The following is a 25,392-nucleotide window of genomic DNA, read 5'->3' as shown; positions in this document are numbered from 1 at the left end:
TAAATAAAATTAGCACAGTTGCAAGTATAAAACATAATGTATGTATCCGAACAAAAAACATAAAATTAATCTAAACATATTACAAGAAATTGTTTTATGAAAAGTCATCACGACATACTTTCTAGTACAGTTCAGTATTCAATGAATCACAATAATCGCTCAAATTTGCAAATTATTTTTGATGATTCACGATTGACCTGATCACATTTGACGTACGATAGTCTACACACGACACGTCATTGGTTGAGCAAACGCAGGCAGACCAAAGATCTCTTTGTTATAATGACTCATAACGGTTGTAAGTAAATCAGCTGTTTAGTGTTTAGCGTTGGACGTGTTGTGTTTCCACGCTTCGCCGCTCGCGATCCCAAGCGCTGGTGTACGAGAGGGGGTGAATAACATCATACAGTGTTCCGGACGATGCCGTCTGTCATTTTATTTCTCTCTCAGTTCGATTCGATTCACCCATTCGATCTAGTCTGCGTCTCAGTACGGGGTAGTTGCTACTCGACTGTCTATTATTACATGGTAGTCAAGCTTGCATTGTTGTGTTAGTGTTGTGTGGTCATTGTCTCAAAATCAAATTATTGAAAGTTGAGTTGAGACTGAACTTCGGTTGAGATAGGCGTAAATTTCAGTGTCAGATAAACGAATAGAAAGGGTTGAGGTTAGGTTAGTCAGTGTTGTGATTGTGTTTCTTCTATTGATCATCGTCAATCGTCATGCATAAAATCATGCAATGGGTAAGTGTATTCAATTTGATTTTTTAAATATTTTTTTTTATTTAATTGATAGGTTTTTATTATTACTTTATTATGTTAATTTAATGACAATCTCATTGCAGCTTTGTGACTGCAGTAAATATTTTTCTTGATTTATGGAAACTTATAAAATATTAATACATTTTTTGTTTGTTTGACGTTCAATATCACGCAATCTGGTCGGATTGGTCCAGCGAACACAGAATTATTTGTCTGAAATTCGGTATGGTGAAAGCTCACATTCCCGATTGACATATAGACGCATTCTTATCTTAAAAATCTTTTCGGGCTCTGCCCCAGTGGCTCTGTAGTTCCCCATGTTAATCTTATGAGTAATATTTAAAAGGAATAAAATCATTTTGTCAGCTGTTCCAATCCAACTACACGAGTTGGTTCTACGATATTAGGATATTAGATTCTTTTTGTGTATGATATTAGATAGCATTAAAAAGTTAAAAGGTTTACCAACAGGGTGGTGCACTATTAATATTTTTTGCATTTATGACAACAGCTTATTTGAACCAACTAGGTAGCAATAAAAAGCTGTCATATACGATGAGAACTTTACTTTTTTCTATTGTTTAGGTGCAGTGGTTGAACATTATGGCTACCGGTATGGTAGATGTGCTATACTATAGCATGCCGTAAATTAAAAGGACCAAATTTTATCTAACTGTGTCCTCCCCATTGCAAGCGAAAAGTCTGAGTATAACACTACTGCAATAAGCATATGCCAACCCCGTACGAAGGACGGGTTCTCTGCTAGTAGGCCTACTGTAATAAATACAAGCATGAACAATGTAAATTATTAAAAAAAATTATTACAAATATAATAAGTACAAAGGAGAAATATATAACATACCGCATAAGAGATTTTTAACAGTTGAATGAATTAATAAAATCAAGTAGTGTAGTAGGCCCTACTCAGGTTGAAAATTCAACTTTTTACTTAAAACTTTCGCGAGCGAAGCCACGACGAGTTTGATAGTTTGCATACATTTGGGAAGTATTGAGGGCTGTAGGGTACTGTTTTGTTGCTAAAAGGACATAAGACATAAGATCAATTTATTTCCTTTAGAACTTTAATTAGCAAAGTCATTGGAAAACGTCTATACGATACTCAGTTTTAATAAAAATAGTTTCAGTCGTTTTTGGTAAAAATCCGATGTTCCGCTATTTTGTGCAATTTTATTGGAAAATCACAGTTAAAATTACAAATTTGAAAAGATTAAAAAACACATTATGGAGTATATAGTATCCACATATTAATTAAAACTAGTGTACATGTTGCTCGAATTCGAGCAATTGCAAAGTATTACAGGAGTTATTTCAAAACGAATAACAATCATATTTACAATGAATTTAAAAGAGTCAACTCAAAGATTACCGCGGTGTGTAACTCAGACTATGTTTATCTTCGTTATTGATAAACCTAAAGCATTCCGGCCGGTTTTCGTCTCCTTCCCAAAATGCCTCGCTGTACAGGCAACACAGAATTGAGAACGAAAAGTTGTTTTGGGGTAGTGTTAGGGCGCATTATTAACCTAATAGTTGAGCCTATTACGTGTCACTGTTTTGTAGCTGCGGTCGTTATCACGATTACGCCTCCTGTACATGTTTCGTTGTAGTAGCGTCGGAGGCATTTAAAAGAAAAAAAAAACAACAAATAAACAAATTATAGCTACACAAAACAACGATAAATTCACAAAGTTAAGTTACCATCATTACACGATCTGTCATAGCGACACAAAACAGCGATAAATACACTAATTTAAGATACAACCATACTAACACGATCCGTCTTGGGGGTTATGTTTACACAAACTCAAATAGTAAATAAATGTACTCAATGCGTTTCATTGAATTGAAAAATAAATAACAGCAATTAAATTGGCTGCACTTTACTTTAGGTCCTACACTCATTCGAATGAAAATATCGATTATTCGATTGTTTCATAATTAAACCACACCTAAGCACAGTAAGGTTAACCTAACCTAACTAACCAAACGATATATCGAATGATACAATCGATTAATTGATATATTGATCGATATTTTCATACGAATGAGTGTAGGACCTAAAGTAAAGTGCAGCCATTAAATTATACAGCTGATCAAAATGTAAACAATTATGTTCTTCATAAGGATAACATAGGAACTTTCAAAGCCACTGGGGCAGAGCCCAAGGGACTTTAAAAAAATGTAAGGCCAGTTTGCAAATCTACGCGACACGACCTTTCCAATGAGACGTCAATGGATAAAATCGGTTAAGAAATGGAGGAGGAGTTCAACCGACAAAGTTTCATGTAGCGTATTAATTATATAGATTTGGATTAAAAATATGGGTACAGTCTCCATAAGATACTATTTTTACCTAGGGGGAGATCAAACTGTGGAATGTAATATCATAGGTGAACTAATATAATATTATATCATTATGATATATTAATATACTATTATGTTAGTTCACCCATAGTAATATGTTGTCAATTAATGTACGTGAACGGACTTGGATTTGCAATAATTGAATTAAAATCTATGGTTGAAAATTAAACAGTAGTATTGTTTAGCAAGAAATAATACACACAGTTAATTATATTTTTATATCAGACAAGCATTTGATACAATGTTAATAGTCAAGTGTTTTTCACCAAACACTTAACTTAACGCTGCTTACTAATTTTCTCAGATCATGACAATGCCGTTATGATGTCGTCATGGTTACCGCGAAATGCCTACTTGACATCGTCACTGTCCGGGGAGTCTGAAGCCCTGCATCCTACACCCATGCGGTGACTGTGTCGCTTATTTTAAAGTTTAGTAAACGCAAGCTAAAACAGAGGAATAGTTTAGTTTCGGAGTTTCTGCAGTTTTGAGACTCAGTCAATACAAATTTATGAGTTAAAGTTGAAAAGAATGTTTTGTTTCAAGTTGTGCTGTGCAAATTACGGTAGCGAAAAAATCCTGGAAAGAAAATTAGTAACTACTAAAATTTGTATTTTTACTATTATTTTTTATATATTATTTTTTTAGCTGGTAAAATGACGTCTTTTAATGTAAATTAAGATTGTAAAAGGCTATGAAACTGAAGTATTGGCGATTGGACATATCCTTTGCATATTATGAGCACCGACAATTTCTCTGTGTTTTAAGATCGCCTTTCAAAGAATTGAGTTAACTGTATCATTCTTAAGGTAAAATTGTTTTAACCATCGAACAAACAGTTCTATGTAGCATTGGTTTGCCTTGACACACGCCCCCAATTTCATCATCGAGTACATTGACTGTAAATAAATGACGCATTGCAATTTTGTTCCAAATTCCATAAATCAGCGTACGTTGTTGAATGTTGAATCACTAAACGATTTATAGCAACGTCCATGTTTACCCAAATACGCGATGGGCATTGGTCGCCGATGTCGTCAGCTGTTCCTGCTGACAATGTGTGACGTCACACTCAGCTGGTCTAAGCATGTTGCAACCAGAAATGCACTTGCACCATGCACCGACCCAGTTGCAACGGCAAGGTTAACCGGGCAATTCCACTTTATGTTGCCGGGGTTACGGTGCTCGGTGCTGTCAAGGCTTCATGTGTACACAAAGGCTTGCCTACTCGAGCATGGCAGTTAACCTAGTTGTGGGGTAAGGTTTTATGGTTTGTGGAAAATGATCTAGGGGTGTAACTGAAATAAATTGCTAGACAAATTGTTTTTCGATCCATTGTGATCGGGTTGTTCTGAAAAGGATAGTAGGGAGTATGTATGTACTTAAAATAAAATATGTTACTGGAAAGTCAGGCTGCTTTGTAATTTAGACGATTTATTTACTAATATGTAGGCTAGCCATATGTTTCGTAAAAACGCTGCCTTTTCTGTCTCGTACTCACTGTGTCAGATTTGACTATTAGTCAATGGTATCAGTGAAGAAATACAGTAGACTCTTTCTTATCCGGACACCATTTAACCGATCGTCGGTTTACCCAGACTAAATTCGGCAAAATGGCATCTACTAAACCAGACAATTTTTATCGGGGTAGGATGAAAGTGGGCGGCACTGAAACTGTTCTCGGTGAAAGATTTGAGGCCGGCGAATTTTGTTCACATAGGCTATGTAAAACAACGTACTCCCAGATTTAAGTAAAATTTGGGCTAGTTTTTCGAGTAATTCCCATGGTGTGTCCTATTTTGTCAAGTTTTAGGGGACGACGGTTTAACCGAAACCCTTATCCGGACTGGCCTCAGCCCCTAGGAGTCCGGATAAGATGGAGTCTACTGTAGTACGTTTTGGTTGGTTAATGAAATACGCTAACAATTATCTGCGATATAACACGTAAATTTTGTTATAATAAATCATTGTTCCGACTTAAGATAATTCACAAAATGTTCAACAAAATTAACTGAAGGTCATGCAATGTATTTGTCAACTTAAGAAAACGTTTCACGTAGGCCATATCCGTATCCGGGCCTGTTCAGGTACGTGAGACTGTGAGTCATGTTTGCGCAAAGAATAAAATCGTGAATATCTGCCTCAATATCGTGAATTTATTAAGACGAATTAAAGTCAAGCTTAAAACATCGGTAATTTAAGAACAGTATGAACAAGTAGACTTCTCATTGCATTGTCAATTTTGAAGTTGGTTTTTCGGTTCTAGTTCGTACGTCAACACGGATCGCTAGCGTAGAGGAAATTTTGATTCTATTATTTTAGAGTTATTTTCTTGATTTGTGCTTTACTGTTTGGTTATACAACTAGAGGACGAGTTTTTGTTTATAATTAGATCGTTTTATTTGGTTAAACGAGGTTTTGAATGACTGACATATGAAGAAACGAATTGTAAACAAAATACGACCTCTGCAGTGCGACGTACAGAACTAACAATAACATTATTGGCTTCAGCTGTTCCATTGTGATAAATAATCTTTGGGGTGATCACGTCTTTTTGTCAAGGTTGACTTCTTATCGGAGTTTGCAATAGCGTGTTATTATGGGTCGTAAGGGTATGGAATCCACTAACTATTTATCCACTGAGTATTTGAAAATTCCACTTGTTATCAACCTTCTTCTTATTGAGGTTCCGCTATAGTCCTGAGTACGTAGTTAAACAATTGGCCTTTTAATAAATTGTCCTGGATAAAGTAACTGAATCAGCCAGTGACAAAGCTATGATGTCATTGATTCAATACACTAATTCGTCGCTTATTTTCGCCTTCAAATTCACACTCTATTGTGCTCGCATCTTACAAATTTTATCATCACATTGTATCCATTGTTTCTTTCAAACTCTAACGTATCTACTACCTCTGTGTTCCAGACGGCGCGGATGCTGGACTGGGGACCTGGGACAGACTCTGACAGTTCCTGTGGGGCGGAGACCCTGGAGTCTGCCCTGAGAGGACTACGGGAGTGTACTCTGGACCCCCGGGAACTTCCCAGACCCCACAGGCTGCACGACCATCCAGGTAATGACTTTATAAAAGTTGTAAAAATGTGTTTTTATCTTATTATTGCCTTTGGTTATGGATGTAACCAGACGCCCCACCCCCATGTATTCAAGTTTAAATTGATAGCAATGCATTTGAAAAATTACTGCAAAAACTGTTATAAAATAAAAAAATAGTTTTGTAAAAACACTTAATGGCGGCTTAGGCTGCGGCCACACGGGCGTTTTTTCACGCAAGAACGCAGCGTGAAAAAACGCGAGAAATATGAGCAGCATTAAATGTAATGAGGTATGCCACACGCAGTGTGTTTTCCCGCAGTAGTGGGCGCCCATTTGTTTCAATGCTACTCTAATTTTTCGCGTGTTTTCACGCTGCGTTTGTGCGTGAAAAAAACGCCCGTGTGGCCGCAGCCTTAGAATATTTACGTAGGCTAGCCCTAATATTTGACTTTGTCTGTCGTCCAGGATTGATAAATAAAAAGGTCGGTAGAGTTTGGGGACGCCCTGTATATTAAGAAAGAGCCACAACAGAATTGACGGGGACGTAGGCTAGAATTTATCAATGAATAATGCATAAGAACAGCAACAGCCTGCATTCAAATACTGCATCAACATTTATTTATTTCCAACAAACAGCAAACTCCATTTTCATCAAGTACAAAGGAATACACGCTATTTTGTAAGAGAACAATATCATAGTGCATTCTTAACCTACTTAGCAATTAAAAAACCCTACAAGAAATACAAATATACCTTGGTGATTCCGTGATACTCATTTTAAGCGGTACCGACATGAGAGAAATATAGCACTACTACTTTGTAATAAAAATATACTTTATAACCCCGTTTATAAGTCTGGGCTTTATCTACAGTATAAGATTTATTTTGCTTCAACATTCCACATTCCATTACTGTAATACAACCCTAATCCCTTTCGTTTGCAAAATTATTACACTGAATATATTGTACTAGCTTGCAAAGTACAGCATAATAAACTTATCAAATGTATGACAACTGTTTCATGGAGTAAAGATGCGGGTTTGACCGATTACGTTTGTCTGCAGGTTAAACCAATCCAATAACCCTAGAATCCTATCCTATAGTCTAAAAGTGCGTGTACGGACAAACTTTTCGTCCAAGGATTGTTTATGTGTGGCATTTGGCCACGAGAAATCGATTGGTGTTGACCACAAGGCTGGGAAAAATTCAGTTTCCGTCATACAGCCCTTGAAAGTGCCCGTGTTATCGACAATACCTTGTTGTAGCTGCGGTTAATAAAACAGCTGATGCAGGTACAGTATATTTTATTGCAATCTATAAATTTATAAAGGTGTTAAAATGTTAAATTAAAATGTTTCCTTTCTATCATTAAAAAAATCTTCATACTGCAGCAAAAACAGCCGTTTTTAATGCATGCGTTGCGGGTCTACAGCTAGGCGAATTAAACATTACATTATTACTCTCTAGGGAGTAAAAATCATTATAGTCTCTATGGAGTAAATTTCGATTTTGGCAATCGTATCAATCGAAATTATTTATCGATTGATTTGTTAGGTAAGGCCTATTGTTATCGATTGCTCGACATGGTATGGTATAATCATAGATAAAACATAGGTTAGTCTATGGTATGGTTAGTCTATGGTATAATGTACTCTAACTCAATCGTTATAGACGAAAAATGATTGTACCACTTACTAAACAGCTGCTTATTTGCATTAGCAGAATTGAAAACAAACTGGAAGTCGTTTTGAGAGGTTATCTTTTAACTTTCTTTTACATAAAACTTATTTTAGTTTTCTAGCTTTGTTTGTTAATTAATGATCAATAGGACGAAAAATATAGTTCACCACACGGGCAAAAACAGACACTTTAGGCCCCAGTGATGAAATATACTATTTCACATTGATTACCGTACATAATAAATATTTATTAGCTAAATAACTTATCTAATAAATTTGATGTTAAATCAAATCTGAGCAAAGCTCTGCTCCTGGTACAGTACTGTAAAAATGTAGGCTCGCGTTAAAAATTGTACTATAAATAACAGATAGATTGTCATCAAGCAGCTGCTAGCAAGTGTGCCAGATTTAGGCCTATGCACGCTATTTTTTAAAGAAATGTAACCACGCTTAACTTAACATTTGTTTGGATGCTATTATATTGTTCCTGACCATTGATTTATTTCAAGGTTCTCTAACTATTGTTTATACACAAATAATATTCGCCAAATTACAGTCAACGATGTAAATAACTACAGTTATATATAAAACAATAACTGAGTTGTTTATATCGTTGATTACAGTTGATAAGCTAAACTACATACTTAATTGAGAAGCTTAACTTCAGCAATTATAATTAGACTGAGGCGGCGTACTTTGTCAATTTCATTGGGTCGAGTTGTCAAGCTATGAACGCATGTGTAACTACTACCCTATATAACTTCATAGTTACCTCTTTGTTCTTAAAAGCTTGCGATTATTGTTACTGTAGAAGTATCCTTTACTGACTTCTCGGTAAATTTTTGATGTCCAAAACCTATTATCGATCGTTAAAATCAATTTAGAAAGTTAGTTGGTTATTTCAAGTTTTGGTTATAAGATCGAATAGATGTTGCTTTTACTTGTTGATTTCGATGTTTTGCCAACTTTTTCATCGGTGAATATAGGGTATTGTTATTTTACCGTATACGTGTAAACCACTTACACACCAAAAGAGAGTTTTAGTTATGAGTTCAGGCCATAGTTAAGCTTAAAACCGGACAAACCATCTGGCGCTCTTTTTACTTCCAGTCCTCCTCGGAGATAAAAAACTAATCTATTTTAGGACTTACGGCTTTAACCCCATACTGCGAGTGGTGTATGTTGACGAATTTCAGACTCTCATATCTCAGAGTAAATAAAATATATCTTATTCTGTCTAATAAATAATTGTCTTATTACTAATAAATTCCCTGTTACACTTAACCATCATCAGTGCAACAATGCATATCAGCTGATTGATAATGAAGTAAAGGATTCAGTGATACCAATTTATGAGCTTATGTTATCCTAAATAGCGTCTCTTGGTACTTGTAATTTGGGTTGCGTTTTTAAACAAACACCCTGTATTTGGCCTTAGTTTGGATAGTAAAATGCAAAAATTGATAAACACAGCCAAGCGTCACCGGAAATTTTCGTCATATTTCATGAAAATTGTTCTAGACCCATATAAGGATGATAACTTATTATGGAATTTGTTTCTCCATGGGCATATACGGTAGGTATTAACAGTTAATTTTATCTAGGATATCCATTTTAGCACCGGTTAAAACAGGACAATATTTCAAATTCTAGCATATCACCAATAATATTTCAAATATACAGTAAATTTCCGACATAAATTTGAAAAGCCCCGATCCTAAATTGAACAGACTTGTTTGAAGTTTTTGAAAGACAGATGATGTCTGTTAGTTCTGAAGTTTAGACCATTAGTACAATGAGCGTCATTTAGACCAGTAGATCAGATAGCGGTCTAGGGACAGTGATATATATATAACTATGACAACCGAGTGCGATCTTTCTGTCGATGGAATTCCTTTCAGTTTTGACAACTAGACTGGCTTAGGCCTACATCTAAGCTGATTTCAGTAGAATGCTTTTCAAGTCTGTAGTTTAAGAAAGTAAGACAGTTCTACTGTTATACTAAAATGAGAGGTTGAGTATTATTGTATAGCTACCATGTCTTAAATTTGAGGTACTGCTTATGTAATAATTAGGAAACATATATTGTTAGTGTACTTTGCTAGTGTATAAGGGTGCCCTGTAAATAAGTGGAAAAAATTAGAAATTGATTTAATGAGTCGAAATAAAACGAAAACCAAGAATAACGTTCTTTAAACGTCTCGTTAATGTGGTATCCGTAATCTTGTTTCTCGCTAAAGAGGCGTTTTTAAAGGAATGTTATTCTTGATTTTCATTGTATTTTAACCCATTAAACCTATTCCTGGATTTTTGGTACTTATTTACGGGACACCCTGGCTGTATATTAAATACACCACTGCGAAGTAGACATTTTATCCCACTCATCAAGATTTTACATTAACCATAACTGGCTTGAATTTGGCAAGTATACCTTTTATCCCACTGTTTTACAACAATCATGTAGGTGTAGTTCATTTTGGTGACGTTTAGCGACCACTGTCGACTAATTGTCTTTGATTTTATTGTAGAGATGTTACTGTTACACGACGGCACGACACGTGCTCTACTGTTTATTGTAATACTTATACTAAAGGACAAGCTATAGTTTTGTTTAGGGAAAATAGTAAACAACAAAATACCATCTACTATCTACTAAAACCCGAACTGAACTTAACATTACAATTGTCTTAAACCAGCATCTATGATAAATCTATAGAAGGTTTAATCTGTGGGTTTTCGTCGCGTGTCACAAGTAGGCCTAATCTAGTACATTGCGGCTTATTTGTTACAACAGAGTATTTTATCTTTCTTTGTGTAGAGTTTATTGGCCGAACTGCGCCTGGATGTGTAAACTATTTCATCAGCACGTGTCGGCGCCGCTGCGCAGCGCTGCGAGTGCGTGTGAATCAAACAGCTGATACAACAATGCTAGGCTATACAGAATATGTCTTTGTTTACAGTTGCTAAATCGTTGATTACTAAACGATATCACTTAATAAAAAAAAGATTTATGATGTGTTGTCTGGCATTATTTTGTGAACAATGTACATTATTTGCATTTAGTCGGTTTTTAGCAACTAAAACCCTTTACGTTGTAAGGCTGGTTATTTCTACATGTATATTTTTAAAACCTACTAAATATCAACGATATATTGTCATTAATACACTTTCAATATTATTCTCATTGAATAATAAAAACAGTTACAGCTATTGCTTAAATGCGGGTAATTTTCCGTATACGTAGTCAGGGAAGCGAGCTGGTCGAGTTGTAGAGAACGGGAATACAGTCCCAAAGTCGCGGGCTCAAATCTTGCCAGTTACCAATGGATTTTATCTAATTGATAATGCCACAATTTCTAGGTCTATCATGAATTATTTAATGGTAATGATTTATCTGAGTCTAAAACTCATGTTTATTTTCGTCAGTTTCTCTATACAGTAATAAGTTCGGAGCACAAAATAGTTCGACGTCTCGCAAAAACCGTTATCACCAGTTGCTGTTATCAGTAGTTGTCTATATTATGTAGTAGCACGAGTCATCAGTATAGTCATTGCTTCTGATGACTCTTGGTACATATTTCAACAACTTATAAACTGAGTCACGACATAAAAGAACAAACTACAGCATTTGTTTTGTAAACCACTACATCCTCTGGAATTTTAACCCAACAGGAAAGCGCACTTTCTGTCTCTGAAACAATAGTTTTTTTTTATATAAACAGCAGGGCATTTAAGCGTAACCGGTCAACTCAATGGAAATATATGGAATACACAATGGAACACATGAAAATAGCCCTAGATTTTATAGTAGAATGACAAGTCTACGCTACTACAGTACAGTTAAAAGTTTTGGGTCCACAAGTGAACTAATTTTTTTGTAATTACCTCATAAATCTTCTAACTACACGACACAGATATACCTACTATACAATACTACACAATGTATAGAACTACATTTTCAACTACACTAGCAACACAATTAATTGTGCAAGTTTATAAGAGTATATTCATGCAGTTTAACTTTTCCTAGATTTAATACTGTCCCAAAAATCGTTTACTTTTGGCGAAACGTAAGATTATTGATTTTGACAAAGATCCTAGGCACGTGATACAAAGAAAACTTGTACCTTTCGACCTAAGCTTTCCTCACGAAAAAATATTGTTAAAAAACAAGCATAATATATCTATTCTTGAATTACGGCGTTAAAAATAGCGACAACAATCAAACGTAGGAATTTATATTTTTCTTGAACATTTCACGTATTCCTTATGTAAAATCGAAGCAAAAACTTTCTCCCGTATTCGAAATACCGCACGACCAACATACAATATCCATACGTGGAATAATGCTGTACAACTTCTCCAGTGTCACTGCGACAAAGATCCATTGTTTTTCTAAAACGGTAAACCGTCAGCTGGTCGGTGTGGTGTTACCCACAAAGAATAATTCCAGCGTGGCGTCCGTAGTTAAAACATTCTTGGGTATCCAACTATCCATTGGACGGTTCTTTGTTTGGCTGTCAGCTGTGGAGAGGGGGGGGGGGCTGTACGCACATCAGCTGATTATAGATGTCACAGACGCATTCCATGAGTCACTGGCGTCCGGGGTACGTCACAGGTCTTTGCCACCGATACACAATACACATAACGTATTGCACCATCAATAAAATACAGGATATACACACTTCAAAACGTTGCTGAAGTGATAGATCTTGATATAAATCGCTTATTTAGGCTTGCTCAGCTGTGTATTGCTGCAACTACTCGTTCATCCCGGAGGGCATTACTATTTAATGAACTGGAAACTAAATGAAACCGTTGACGATTATTACTCACTCTAGTAGTTTACTCGCACTGTGCGTATATCTTATCTTATTTAACTTGTCAATATGCGTCATTGATTGTATGTGCCTGGAGGTCAAATGATGACCTTCCATGGATTAAACAGTTTCCAAAAGTCATATTGGTCATACTCTTAATGTATTTTTTATCTGTATAGATGTAATTAGATTTTAGGGTTGTTTCGTTTAGGTGCATGTAGTGTGTATTTTGGCATTGACGAATTTTTTCTTGTTATTTTATTTTACTTAAAAACGAAAAATTTGTTAATGGTTTTGCTCTACACTCTGAAAATAGAATCAAAGAATTTTGATCTAAACGATACCAGCTCAATGATACTGAAGTTAAATTTAAAACATAACTTTAGTTAGTAAAACGTAACACTAACACAGTTTAGTTTACCATCGAATTTGCATTAAACAGGCTTCAGATTTTAAGTTTAGAAGACTAGGCTACTTTGCAGTACAGTATATTATTGTCGATGCTTGTACAAACCATCGAAGTATATAACGTACAAACCAAACCAGTTTAACATTATAGTCTGTATGATGTATCCTGTCTCCTTACCAAGTAAGGACCTGGGGATAGGCCAGCCAATGGTTCAAGACCCGGACTAGTCCAATGTAGATGGAGCGTTGGGAGACAGGTTCCATCATACAGACTATAGAGACTATGTTCTGCATTTCTAGACGACAGGGAGAAACACTTGGAATGTTAATCATAAAATTCCACTAACTGTGGGTGTAGTCTTGTGTGAGTACATAGTTAACAGGAACTACGTGTAGTCAAACACACTTTCACCGAATTGTAATAACTTTTTCCTACAGTCACCCGACAAAGTTGGCTTCCCTGTACTGTTTATAGTACAGAAAGCTGCTAATTGCTGCATATTTATACTTTGCCGTACGGTTTATACTTTGCCGTACGGTTTATACTTTGCCGCACATCAGGATTCCAACCAAACAACACAAAACAGCGTGGTTTTATTATGCACGTAATCCGTGTACGCTTGGAAATAGGTTGGCAACACTTAAAGATAATAATTCTATGAGCAGCTGATTGACTAATTATAACTACGATTTAACCTGTCATTTCGTGTTTATAGTTTCGGTATTCCTGAACTTTCTGGACTTTTCTTTTAAACGTTTTTAAAATATTCCTACGATCTTAATAAACAAAAAAACTACCTTTTAAGCATTTTTTAAGGCGCGGAAACCACTTCAAATTACTAAAACATACGGAACTATATTCTCAAAACGCGTAGCAAATTTCTTGCCGACGAAAAAAACGGAGTGATACGGACCGCGGGTACTACTTTCTCTAGGGCACCATTTTTGTTGCCAGCTGAACCTAAAAAAGCTTTGTATAGTGTTTGAAAGACTAATTATTTATATGCTTTATAGTGACTGTAGGAAAAATATAATGTGTAACACGAGTGAAAAAGGCCTTTGCTGCACTCGAGATCATTCCGCACTCGCCTGCGGCTCGTGCGTAAACATTGCTCTCGTGTGCAGAAAAGTGCCACTTTCACCACTAGTTACACAAATAACTATTTCTTGTAAACAGTTAAACTATTAGTGAAAGTCATGCGAAGTCAAGTACTGTACTGTCAAAACTGTATTGAACAAATTCTCAGAAAACAATCTTTCATTACTGTTTCCATTGATTTTTTAAGTTTAACATTAACTGTTGCTAAATTTTACGAATTATGTTTTTGAAATGAAATGAAATTAAATTAAAATCCTTCTCTATTGAGGCGAACTTAGGAACTCATGGTCATTTTTTTCCAGTTAACTCCACAGTCTACTCTTTTGGTCATTTGTCAGCAATATTCTTGTTGTCTGGGATTTTGTTGTTTAAAGAATTGTTGCGTACATTTCTATCACGGATTGTTAATATTCGTCGGGGTATGCCTTCGAATTGCCGATAAATGGATATGTAAGGGACTTTCTTCAGTCGAGTCGATATTTAGACATTGTTTGAAGATCATTTAGTTCCCGCGACGTTTTGGGATTTGGGATCGGATTGTATCTTCAAGTAGGAAATAACTTAGAGCATAACATAATTAGTAGACAAATTGGGAAACACAGTAGCTGAAAACAACAGGACGAAAAAAATTGAAAAAAAAATAGTATGTAGTGTTCTAGGTCAAGTAGTTAACTTATACTGATAGCAGATTGTGGATATTCCTCACATTCTTATATTTTATGTTGACAAACAAGGAATCCACATTTTTTATTTAGTGGCATTCGTTCTATTTAAGACAAGGCGAAACAATGTTCTTAAGTGAAAACAGTAACCTATAAAAGTATAGATCCACAACTGTCTTGGAAGTTGGGAAGTTCGATAAATTGAAAACACAAGTCTTATTTTAAGGGCTTCGTGTTCTAGTTATTCGCGGACACGACTCTCTTGTACCCCGACCCCATTCAATCTCACCCCATCCTCGTACGATTCCCCTTTTCAAAGTCATCGCGGACCGGGTAAATCATTCCCGCACAATCAATACTAGGCTCAAGAGTCGTGCAATTAGGGTCGATTTTCGCCTTTGTTATCTTTGAAATGGTTGTCTAGAAGTTGAGTAAAGTAAAATAAAAGGTCGGTTTTTAGTTCTTTATCTTGTCGTCGACATACATCTATGAATGCAATGCAATGCAATTCTTGGTATTCGCGTGGTTTTTTTAGTGCTTTCGAGTTTATTTGGTCAAATAATCTTTTTAATTCTTAAATAAGTTTTAAGTTTGGTACTTGTAAAAATACTATACATTTTTCATCGATGGTGTATAGCTGAATCAAAATTATGATTCCATGAATCTAGGGGCCCCAATAAATCGATCTCGGCAAAAGTGCAATAAAACTTAATTATAAGTGTATTAATTTATATCAATAAATTAATTTATTTATTAATTTATAATATCAATTGTTACAGTAGTATTTAATACTACTGTAACAATATTTTTATAAACAAATATTGGTAAAATTTGTATACATGAAGACAATATTTACAGAGAGTTGTGTTTGCACTTGAAACTGTACTCACTCATGGTATGTCTCGAATCATTTTTAAATCTATAATTAGTAGTCTCTTATTCATCCGATACGGATTAAAATACAACAAAACAATCATATAACGAAGAGGGAGTATTCTGACACTAGCGAGAGTCTCCCGATCATATCTCCACAGACCAGACCAACAATGTAAATGTGACGGTGGAGGGGTGGGGGGTGTACGTGACTGATCAGCTTTAACAACCAAGTAACAACAATCACCCGAAGAGAGATCTCCCAGTGACAAATTTGTTGAGCGGAGCGAAGCAAAGCTCTATCTTTGGGATCGGCTTCAATGCAATCTTTCTAACACTATCACTCAATTACGGCTGAAACTAGTTTAGCCAAACTTACCAAGGTTGTTTTAACAAATGTTTGGAAGGTTTTAGAAGGAACAATTTCAATCTTTTATATTGCCTATGTAATTCCTATGTAGTGAGTCGGGAGATTACTACGACAATGTCCTCACCTAACTCAAGGCCCCGGGCCCTACGTTGGTGTGTGGCAACGTCACACCGGCCAGCATAGCCATGGTAATAACAATAACAAACGTGTTAACATAAGTATTGTACTGAATCTCCACTACGAAAGCTTCACTAATTAGTGCAAAAGCTCTTGCGGTAGGCCGAAAGTGCGGCGTTGCCACTTTTGTCTCGCGGTGGTCTTGTATTAGAGGAGGCCATGCTACGACGCTACAAGCTGGACGCATTTTTGTTCATTCTAACCGTAAGTAGACTAATTCTTTTAGAAATCTTAAGCCTTGGGGGAGGACTTCGACACGATGGTATCTCGAAGACCAATATTCTTGTCAATTCTGGACGTGCTTTGACTCATTCCTTTGTCCCCAGATGGTGATGGCAACAACTGCGGCAAGGCGGTTTGTGGAGGGGAGGTCGACTCCAGGACTTGGTGTTGCTGGAACTGTGCTCAGCTGTCCTCCCAGCTGCTGGAGTGTACCATCTGCCTGGAGCCTCTAGCGGCCAAGGAACGGCGAGGAGTAACGTCGTGTGTGGAGTGTGGCAACATCGCATGTCTGGCGTGCGCTCAGCGACTACCTAGGTAGGCCTATGTAATTTGTTTGGTACTTAATATAGTCTGTATGATGGAAAATGACTTCTGACCCTTCGTCCATCCGGGACTTGCTTGAGCCTTAAACCATTACTTATTCCGCAGGTATACGGAGGGTCAGAAGACAGGTTCCATCATGCAGACCAGAGGGAGTCCCTGTTACATTGTCCATGGCTATAGTAGCAAGCTGATCCATATAGATGGGATATCTATTTCAATATCCAAGAGTCAATGCTTCATGATACTATAAAGACATCCCTTCTATATCAACAGCTGTAGCCAATTTGTCATTAAAAAGGAAATTTGATGAGCCACTTGTAGAGTCTGCTACAATAAAAAAAATAACGTTTCTCATGGTTTTGGTTTGTTACAGTATAAAATATACTATCTACAATAAGTTGGCCTTTAAGTTTGGATTGGTTAAAATTTGGTCACTCGACAGAAATTAGTAGTTCGCATCAGCCTTATTCTGTTGTGGCCACTACATTTACTCTGTTATAAATCTTAAATCGTCATAATTTGCTATTTCATGTTTATAGGTACTTATATAATTCATAAATTTCCTTTACAGGTGTCCATACTGCCGCTCAGAGCCGGGACTTGTTCCTAATCTAGCCCTGCAAAGACTCGTGTATAGACTTGACATTCCCTGTCGCAGCAGGTAAGACAAAATATCTCAGATTATTTTTCACATGAAATAATGTTCATTGTTCTAAATAGACTTAAATTCATTGTTAAGCCCCTGAGCTGTAGATATTATTGTAAGACTAGATTACTTACGTCAATAGCTCATTGAATTTCACTTCATGTTTCGACACATTGTCATCATCAGCAATCAATCAGCATCAATGTATATGTTCCGTGTCGTGTCGTATTTGTGTTACGTGTTTATTTAATTGAACATTGACGAAACCATATGGTGAATAAAAACTTCACTAGTACTCAGCTGTTGATGACAATGTGTCGAAACATGTACTGAAACATGAAGTGAAATTCAATGAGCTATTGACATAAGTAATCTAGTCTTACAATAGACTTAAACATTTTTATATTGTATGTCTTTGGCCCCTGCCTTCTATATGATGGGGACTGGCCAATGGTTTAAGGTTTAAGGTCCGGGCGAGTCCCCAGATGAATGGAGGGTCAGGAGACAGGATCCATCGTACAGACAATACTGGTTATTCAATCTGTCATGTGGTAGCTTTTGATATGTGCTAACTTTTAATCTACATTAAGACGTTTTAATACAACATGCCCCAATGTTTCAATGACATTGTGATTAAAATCTGTCTGTAACATCAATTTTCATCACTCCGTAACGAAAGTAACTATTTTCGATAACAGCTGACATCGATGAAAGTAGTCGTTTCCCAAGCTCGAATTTAGAGCGAGGGAAAATCGATCAGCTGATTTTCCCTCGCTCTAAATTTACTTTCCCTCGCTCTCAATTAGTTCTCCACTTATTCACTACGCGAGCTAGTGTTTTGTTACGATTTAATTTAATGATTTGAATCAGCTGTGTGTATGGTTGAAAGTTGTTTTATTCTTTTATTTTAATGTTTAAACCAAATTTATTGAAAAATATACGTAGGCTAACTTTAGAATATTTTCTCCTATTTTTTGTTTTAAAAATTAATCAAAAATAAACCTAGGTTTCCTTTTAAAAGATTTTATTTTATTTTGATGTTCAATCTAATTAATTGATAAGTAAAACAGTTGCAATATTACTGAGGTCTGCTATTCTGTGTTTGTGTATTTTTGCGTCGTGATGAAAAGTATCGTTCATAACTCGTACCGAAAGTTATTATCCGGCACTTGCTCCATTATTCCCGTCCTCGGCTTCGCCTCGTACGTGAAAATAACTCTCACATACTCGGCTTCGCCTCGCACGTGGAATTAATGTTCCCTAAAAATTTGAGCACGCGACGGAAAATGCCACTTTCGGTCCTAGTAATGAAATATACTATTTCCAATATTCTTAATAACACTGTGTTTCGACACATTTCCAAGCTATATCACATCCCCATCCAAAGACTTTAAACCATTTCTATGAAATGGGCTGCACTGCATGTTCTAGTTTTTAAGCTTTTAATACCCAGAAAATTGGTAAGCTACTACGTTCTTAGCTTCAGTCAGTTGACTAACGTTAAAAACATAGTTGCTTAAACCTTAAAAATCCTAAACATATTTGATTTCTTTAGCATACCCTTGAAAAAGTTTGGTCTCTGTTGAAAAATCCAGGACTATGTATACGAACTATGAACAAAAACTTGTTCTTTTTATTGTTGCAATAATTCAACACATGCAAAATGACAAGTTTAACTATATGAAAATAAAAATCAAAGTCTTTCAGTTAGTTGAGAACAAATTATTAATAATTATTTTGCTTTGCTTATCATCATGCTTATTTTGAAATGTTCTGTTCTAGTGTTCTGCCAGTTAGATGCCCACATAAGAAGTGTGAATGGAGAGGTGATATAGATAGTTTGGCAACACATCTGGAACAAGCTCATCTAGTTACCATACTCAATGGTAAGTGAAGATAAGAAGCTCCTTACTTAAACCAAATTGTTCTATTTTGATGAAAATTAGTACATATGAGAATCTAAACCAACAAATATTTTATTGAGTTCTCATTAAGTACTCGCATTTGAGCAAATATTATACTAGGGTTATTTATTTGAGTGTAAATATCCCTGAAAGAACCTGTGTGCATAAACAATGATAAAGTAACTGTAAATTTGATTAGTCTACATCTACAAGTTTGTTTGGACGGGTTTAAGTTTGCAGTCCAAGACTATTATGAACTTTTAAGAACAGTTTTTTGTTCAGATGGGGCAATTTTATTACTCCAAAGTTGTAATTTCCACAGTATAAGAATTTAAACACATAGAATTTTCATTTGATTTTCGTATTCATTTGGTTTTGCCCATCATTCAGACCTAAAGCCAGGAGCAATAAGAGAACACTATCGTTTTGGCCATTCAATAGTTCCTATATAGAGCAGAAGACAGAACTTTAAAATTTCCCTGAAAAGAAAAAAAAATCCATTGGTATAGAAACAGAAATCAAAATTGTGCTGGCAATTACAAATACAGTATATTTCTTTTGGTGAAAACGAAAACAGCAACAAGCTTTCATCTTTACATGTGGACATGAATACACTGGGTTTTAAGTTACTCAATACTGCATACCATTTCTCTGTGCCAAAAACGCTTATTTGAAAAAATAATGGTGTATCTTTTCTTTTTTAACTCAACATATGTTTTCAGGCAGCCAAGTAACCCTGGATATTGCAGACTTCCACAGAAAAGCTGAACTCAGCCTGTCCAGAGCTCGTCACTACTCCGTTCTTCTCTCGTGCTTTTCCGACGTCTTCGTCTGCAAAGTGATGCTGTACCAAGGCAAACTTAAGGTCATCTTATCTCAACTCAGCAAGGTCAAACACTCAAGAATTGGAGCCTGGGTGGAAATCTCATGTTTATCTAAAGTGACCAAAGGGATAATCCATCTTTCAAAGACCAAATCTGAGTTTGAAGTGTCTGTTACGAATTTTGTCCTCCCAAATAAGGGAAGCAGCGATAGAGTTACGATCTCCATAAGTATACGACCTCTTTGCTAAATCATATGGTAGACTTCTTCTAGTTTAGGGTAAGTTCAGTTTTGACAGATTGCTCGAACTGCATCTGTTACTCATACACACACTGCGTTTGTCCAATGTAAACCAATCACAGGATGTTTGTGTAGTGCTGTTCAATATTCTAAAATACAATATGATAAGGAGAAGTATTTTATTGTTAGTTTTACATCTGTTATGCACAACTATTTCACACACAATGTTTCATTCATTTTTGTATCAACTTTTGATGAATTATACTTTTTTGTCCTGATCTGTTCAAACTTGAGGAAGTCTACTCAACAACTAAAATATTGTTGAAATGTGAAATAGTTAATGTAGAAAAATAATGTGTAATACATCTATTTATACACAGAATAATAGGTACATTACACCAAAAATTGTTGGAATATTTTTCCTAAACTACTATGTTCATTTATGTTTAACTACCATGTACTAATGCTCAACCAAAACATAGGAAAATGTTTTTGTCTAAGTGATAAACTGTTGTTCATATTTAAGTTTTGTTTTTAGGTGACAACGAAACATTTTACAAGTAGTGCCAAGGCATATTTTTTGTGAAACCAATTATTTAAAAGTGTTTAAAGTATTATGTGCATTCACATTTTTTTCTTGTTCCAAGTTGCTTTCTAGTACCTTTGAGAAAGTGGCAGGATAAAAAGTATTTGGTATACTCATCCTTCTCTTAAGAAAACAATTATTTTGTGGCTTTATTTTTATTTAACATTTTTTTCTACAAAAACAACTAGAATTTCAGTACTGGTAGGCTATTGAGACCAATGTACAATTTTTCTGGACTTTAATTTGAAGACACGGTTCTTAAAGTATATCTATTACAATATTTAAGAAAGTTTGTAATATTTTTGTATATATTCTAGTTTAAGCTGTGATTTGTTTATAAGATTTGTGTGCAATGTAGTTTACTAGTTTAAAAAAGTCAAAACAGTCTTTCAAAGGGTTATGAATATTACCGTGCATAGTTAAGAAGTATATATTTTTCAAGATAACAAGTATTTGTAATTTTTTGTATGTAAGATAACTTGCTCATTTTTATTTGTTGTCGATGCTAGAGAAATTACCAAACTTGTCCATTCTAAGACTAGCTTTTTAAGTGTCAACTGTCTTATTAAGTGTACAGTTATCCAAGCTAGCTTAGTAGTCACATTGAATTTTTTATAGCCCCAACTATATCTAAATTGGTGGCACTTAAATACATAATGTAATGCCTTTTTAGATTTTTTTACTGACAAGTAGCTATCTGGTCTTCATGATAAAAACAATTGGCTACAAAAGCAAATATCTCTTTTTGGAAGCAAGTCCTGCAGTTCATATATGATTGAATAGTGTAAGTTAACCTAGAAGTCTTTCAACTTGTATTATTACCATTTACACACAGGGATGCAATGCTTTAGTTTATAAGTGATAATGTTGATATAAGTATGGCTTGTAAATGTCTAGTCTAAGAGAGACTGTAGAAACATGTACATCAGATTTTTTTACTGTTGACCAAACCAATATTATGGACTAATACATTTTATACATTGAATACTGCGTTTTTCTCCCTTTTACTGTTTATTTACTCGTACATTTACTTCTAAATATACTGTACTAGCAGAGAAAGGGTTGACGTACATTTTTTAAAGTGCTTATTGCTGTTAAAATACTTGCATCTCTTTGAGTACCTATTAACACCTATATAGGTATTTTACACCACCCTTTATACCCTCAAACTCTTAGATTTCCCAGGTAGTGAGGCTGTTTCTGACGAGATTTCTTTATCTTTATGTTCTATATCTTCTGAAACAGTCAAAAATAATTGATTATGATTACTTCAAATTATTTCAAAAGGACTACAATAATTTGATACTTAATACTTTAATACTTTCATATCAAATGGCGGCCGTACAAAGTAGGTATTTTAATCCAAGTATGAATGGAGCTTTTGAATCTATCCAGCAAAGCAAGTGCTGAGGTGAGCCGGTAGAGCAAGCAAGAGCAAGGGTGAAATAGTGTACTCTAATAAAATGAAAAGTTGTGGCAGGTACCAAGGATATGAACCCACAACATCGCTGCCTTTGGGCCGATGAAGTCCATGGCGCTAGAAAAAACTAAGCTTGATGAGTCACACCCTGCCTTTCTTCAGGTGTGTTGCACGTACAACCTGAACCTGAATATAATGTGATTAAATTAATTTCATAACTATTAAAATGTATATTTTTTAGAACGCTTTAAAAATAGCGTGTGTGTGTGTGTGTGTGTGTGTGTTGAGTTTATAATAATCGTGTCAGGGTTTAGAATGTAAGTTTAAGTAAGTATTTGTAGATACCGGGTTTCTTCTATATTTACCCAGACAGCACACTTTATCCCAGGGACATCCCATAGTAGTCCCATATGTCCTGAGAATGTCTCGGGATATGTGCGCTATCCTCAGGATATCCCGCAAAATCCCGGGACGAGTACGAAATCCACAGGATATCCTACAATATACCGTAATGTCCCGGGATTTGTAAGTTAACCTCAGGATATCCTGTAAAGTCCCGGGATATGTACGAATGCCATAGGATATCCCAGAATGTCCCATGACATCCCGGGACATGTACAAAATCCACTGGATATCCTGTAATGTCCCGGTAACAAACTGAAGAAAAAAAATACTACCACTGATGAAATGTACAGTATATCTAAATTTAAATGTTCAACAAGGCCAATATATAATAATTTGTTTTTTATTCACTAGTGCTTTCAGAAACTTGGTTTCCATCTTCAGGCTGTGTTTACACTAGTACAAAAAGTAAATATTTACTTAATAAATTAATTTTAAACAAAGTTAAAACAGATGATTTAAAGGATATTGGAAAAATAAAAAATAATATTAGAAAAATTAATCTTTTGAATTTTGGATATGTTACAGTGTTGTTCTTGATGTAATTATTTTCAGTAATTCCGAATTTATAATTGGGCCGTCTTCATTATTTAACAAATAATTTTGGTCTGTTTTTTTTTTCTAAAAATAAGATTCCCAGGCATTAAGATGTTGAGGTTTTATAATTTATTTTAAAAGTTTAAGGTTTCCCAGATTGAAAATATGTCTTGTTAATACTATGGCTAGCAAGGGTTGACTTTACTTTACTGACATATTACTACCACTGAGTTCAGGAAAACTAGAGTTCTATCATAGTTGTGGAATGTGAATTTAATTCTAACTTTAAATTAATAAAACGACAAAAAACTAATTTTAATCATATAACAATCAATTATTACAGTGTTAATCTAATGGTGATTAAATAATCTATATTCAAATACCAGTATCCTCTCCAACTACCAGAAAAACAATTCAACTACTTGAGGCCTAAACAGATTAACGGAATCATATAGCCTATACTGTAGTATCAAAAATATTTTAAGTATTGCGACCATTGCAACTGTCGGCTACTCTTTAACCACTTGAAAACACCCATAATCAACAAGCGCAGATAGCTCAGGAGGTAAGGTAAGAGGCTCACAAGGCGAAGGTACCAGGTTCAAAACCCGTCTGGGCCAAAAACTTTTTTCTCGTTTTTTTCTTCAAAATTTGTGTTTATTAACTATTTAATCAATTTACTAAACTTATAATTAAGCTTCTCATACTAAATCTATATTATTTTGTGTTTTTTATGTTCAGGCCCAGACCACACTTTATCCCAGGGACATCCCATAGTAGTCCCATATGTCCTGAGAATGTCCTGAGGACTACCCTGGGATGACCTCGGATGTCCCACGGATATGCGTGTGAGCTTATCCGTAGGACATCCCCGGGCGGGGACATTAGGCATTCCTGTGGATATCCTGTGATATCCCAAGTTGCCCATAGGACCACTATGGGATATCTTGCATATCCTGTCGCAATATCCGTGGGATGTCCTGAGGAGAAAGTGTGCTGTCTGGGTACAGATGATGCTCTGGTTACACAGAGCCCTTTATTTTAAATAGTGTTCTTACCAATCTTACCTGGGACCAAGAAGTGTTTTTATAACCAAAGACAAATTCCGCCCTCAGAATACATAATATGTTTCTTACAGTAGTAAGTGTGTTAGCATTGACTATTGGATCAAGGCCCCACTAGAAAAACCTTTTTTCTAGTGAGGCCTTGATTGGATACAGAAGTTGTATTGATAGTCAAAACTGTTAGTGTGTTTCAAGGTTTGCATGTAGATATTTTATTTGTATAATGAAGAGGTGTTTATGGAAAAAATCTTATTTTTTTGTAAATGCATCGTTTTAATGAAAATGAAGCTCTATATGGTTTCATTTTATTTAATTTCATTCGTTTCATTTCTTACAGTAACTTTGTAGACATGTGTAACTGTCTTTCTTAGAGTTAGAGCACGGCCACCTTTAAGTCCAGGCCGCGGCCTTCGAAGTGGCAACATCGCAAGTAGGGTTGTAACAGCTGTTTTGTTTTGGAGGCAGCTAATGGTATTTATGTATTTTTTTTAATAATATGAAAGCTTGGTTACTGAGCTATGAAAATATTTACTCCACTTTAAATATACAAAATTATATTTTCAATTTAAATATTGTTTTGCTTTTTAATTCTATATGTTTTATTTTCAATCTTTTAATGCATTTATGTTCATAAATTTAAACAAATAATACTCGAATTAATGAGCTGATGTCACCTGTCTACCATGTTATCTTATGGGACGTCTGGCGCTAGGCAACACCACTTGCAACGTTGCCAATTATTCTACCAGGCCGCGGCCTGGAGTTAAATGTGGCCATGATGGTTAGAGGTACTATAGATAAAACTGTAAGAAAGGACCAGGATGTCCTAAGTTTGCCTCCATAAAAAAGCATTTTAATTTAATTGCATTTCAATCCAAACCTGTGTGCAGTATCCATCTTTAACCCCTGGACTTTCCTTGATTGTCTTCGTCATTA

At 35.4% G+C, this 25,392-nt stretch overlaps 1 protein-coding gene across 2 annotated transcripts; it reads left to right on the top strand.

Moving 5' to 3' along the window:
* The first annotated feature begins 421 nt into the window (after positions 1-421).
* LOC129001858 (uncharacterized) lies at positions 422-22,016 on the top strand. Of its 2 annotated transcripts, none has more exons than XM_054429315.1 (6): positions 422-743; positions 6,073-6,220; positions 16,616-16,826; positions 17,407-17,496; positions 19,264-19,367; positions 20,108-22,016. In XM_054429315.1, exons 1-6 carry the CDS (start codon positions 723-725, stop codon positions 20,455-20,457), a joined length of 924 nt encoding a protein of 307 aa, XP_054285290.1. In that variant the 5' UTR covers positions 422-722; the 3' UTR covers positions 20,458-22,016. The 2 variants fall into 2 exon arrangements, with proteins under 2 accessions (XP_054285290.1, XP_054285291.1); XM_054429316.1 differs by lacking the exon at positions 422-743 and adding an exon at positions 4,294-4,403.
* Positions 22,017-25,392: the final 3,376 nt, after the last annotated feature.

Source organism: Macrosteles quadrilineatus, unplaced genomic scaffold (assembly GCF_028750875.1).
Source record: "Macrosteles quadrilineatus isolate MER2022 unplaced genomic scaffold, UCM_ALF_1.0 Scaffold_8__2_contigs__length_117827958, whole genome shotgun sequence".
In the NCBI taxonomy this organism is placed as follows: Eukaryota; Metazoa; Arthropoda; class Insecta; order Hemiptera; family Cicadellidae; genus Macrosteles; species Macrosteles quadrilineatus.
The sequence above is the reverse complement of the archived record's forward strand: the minus strand, read 5'-3'. Positions and strand labels throughout refer to the sequence as shown.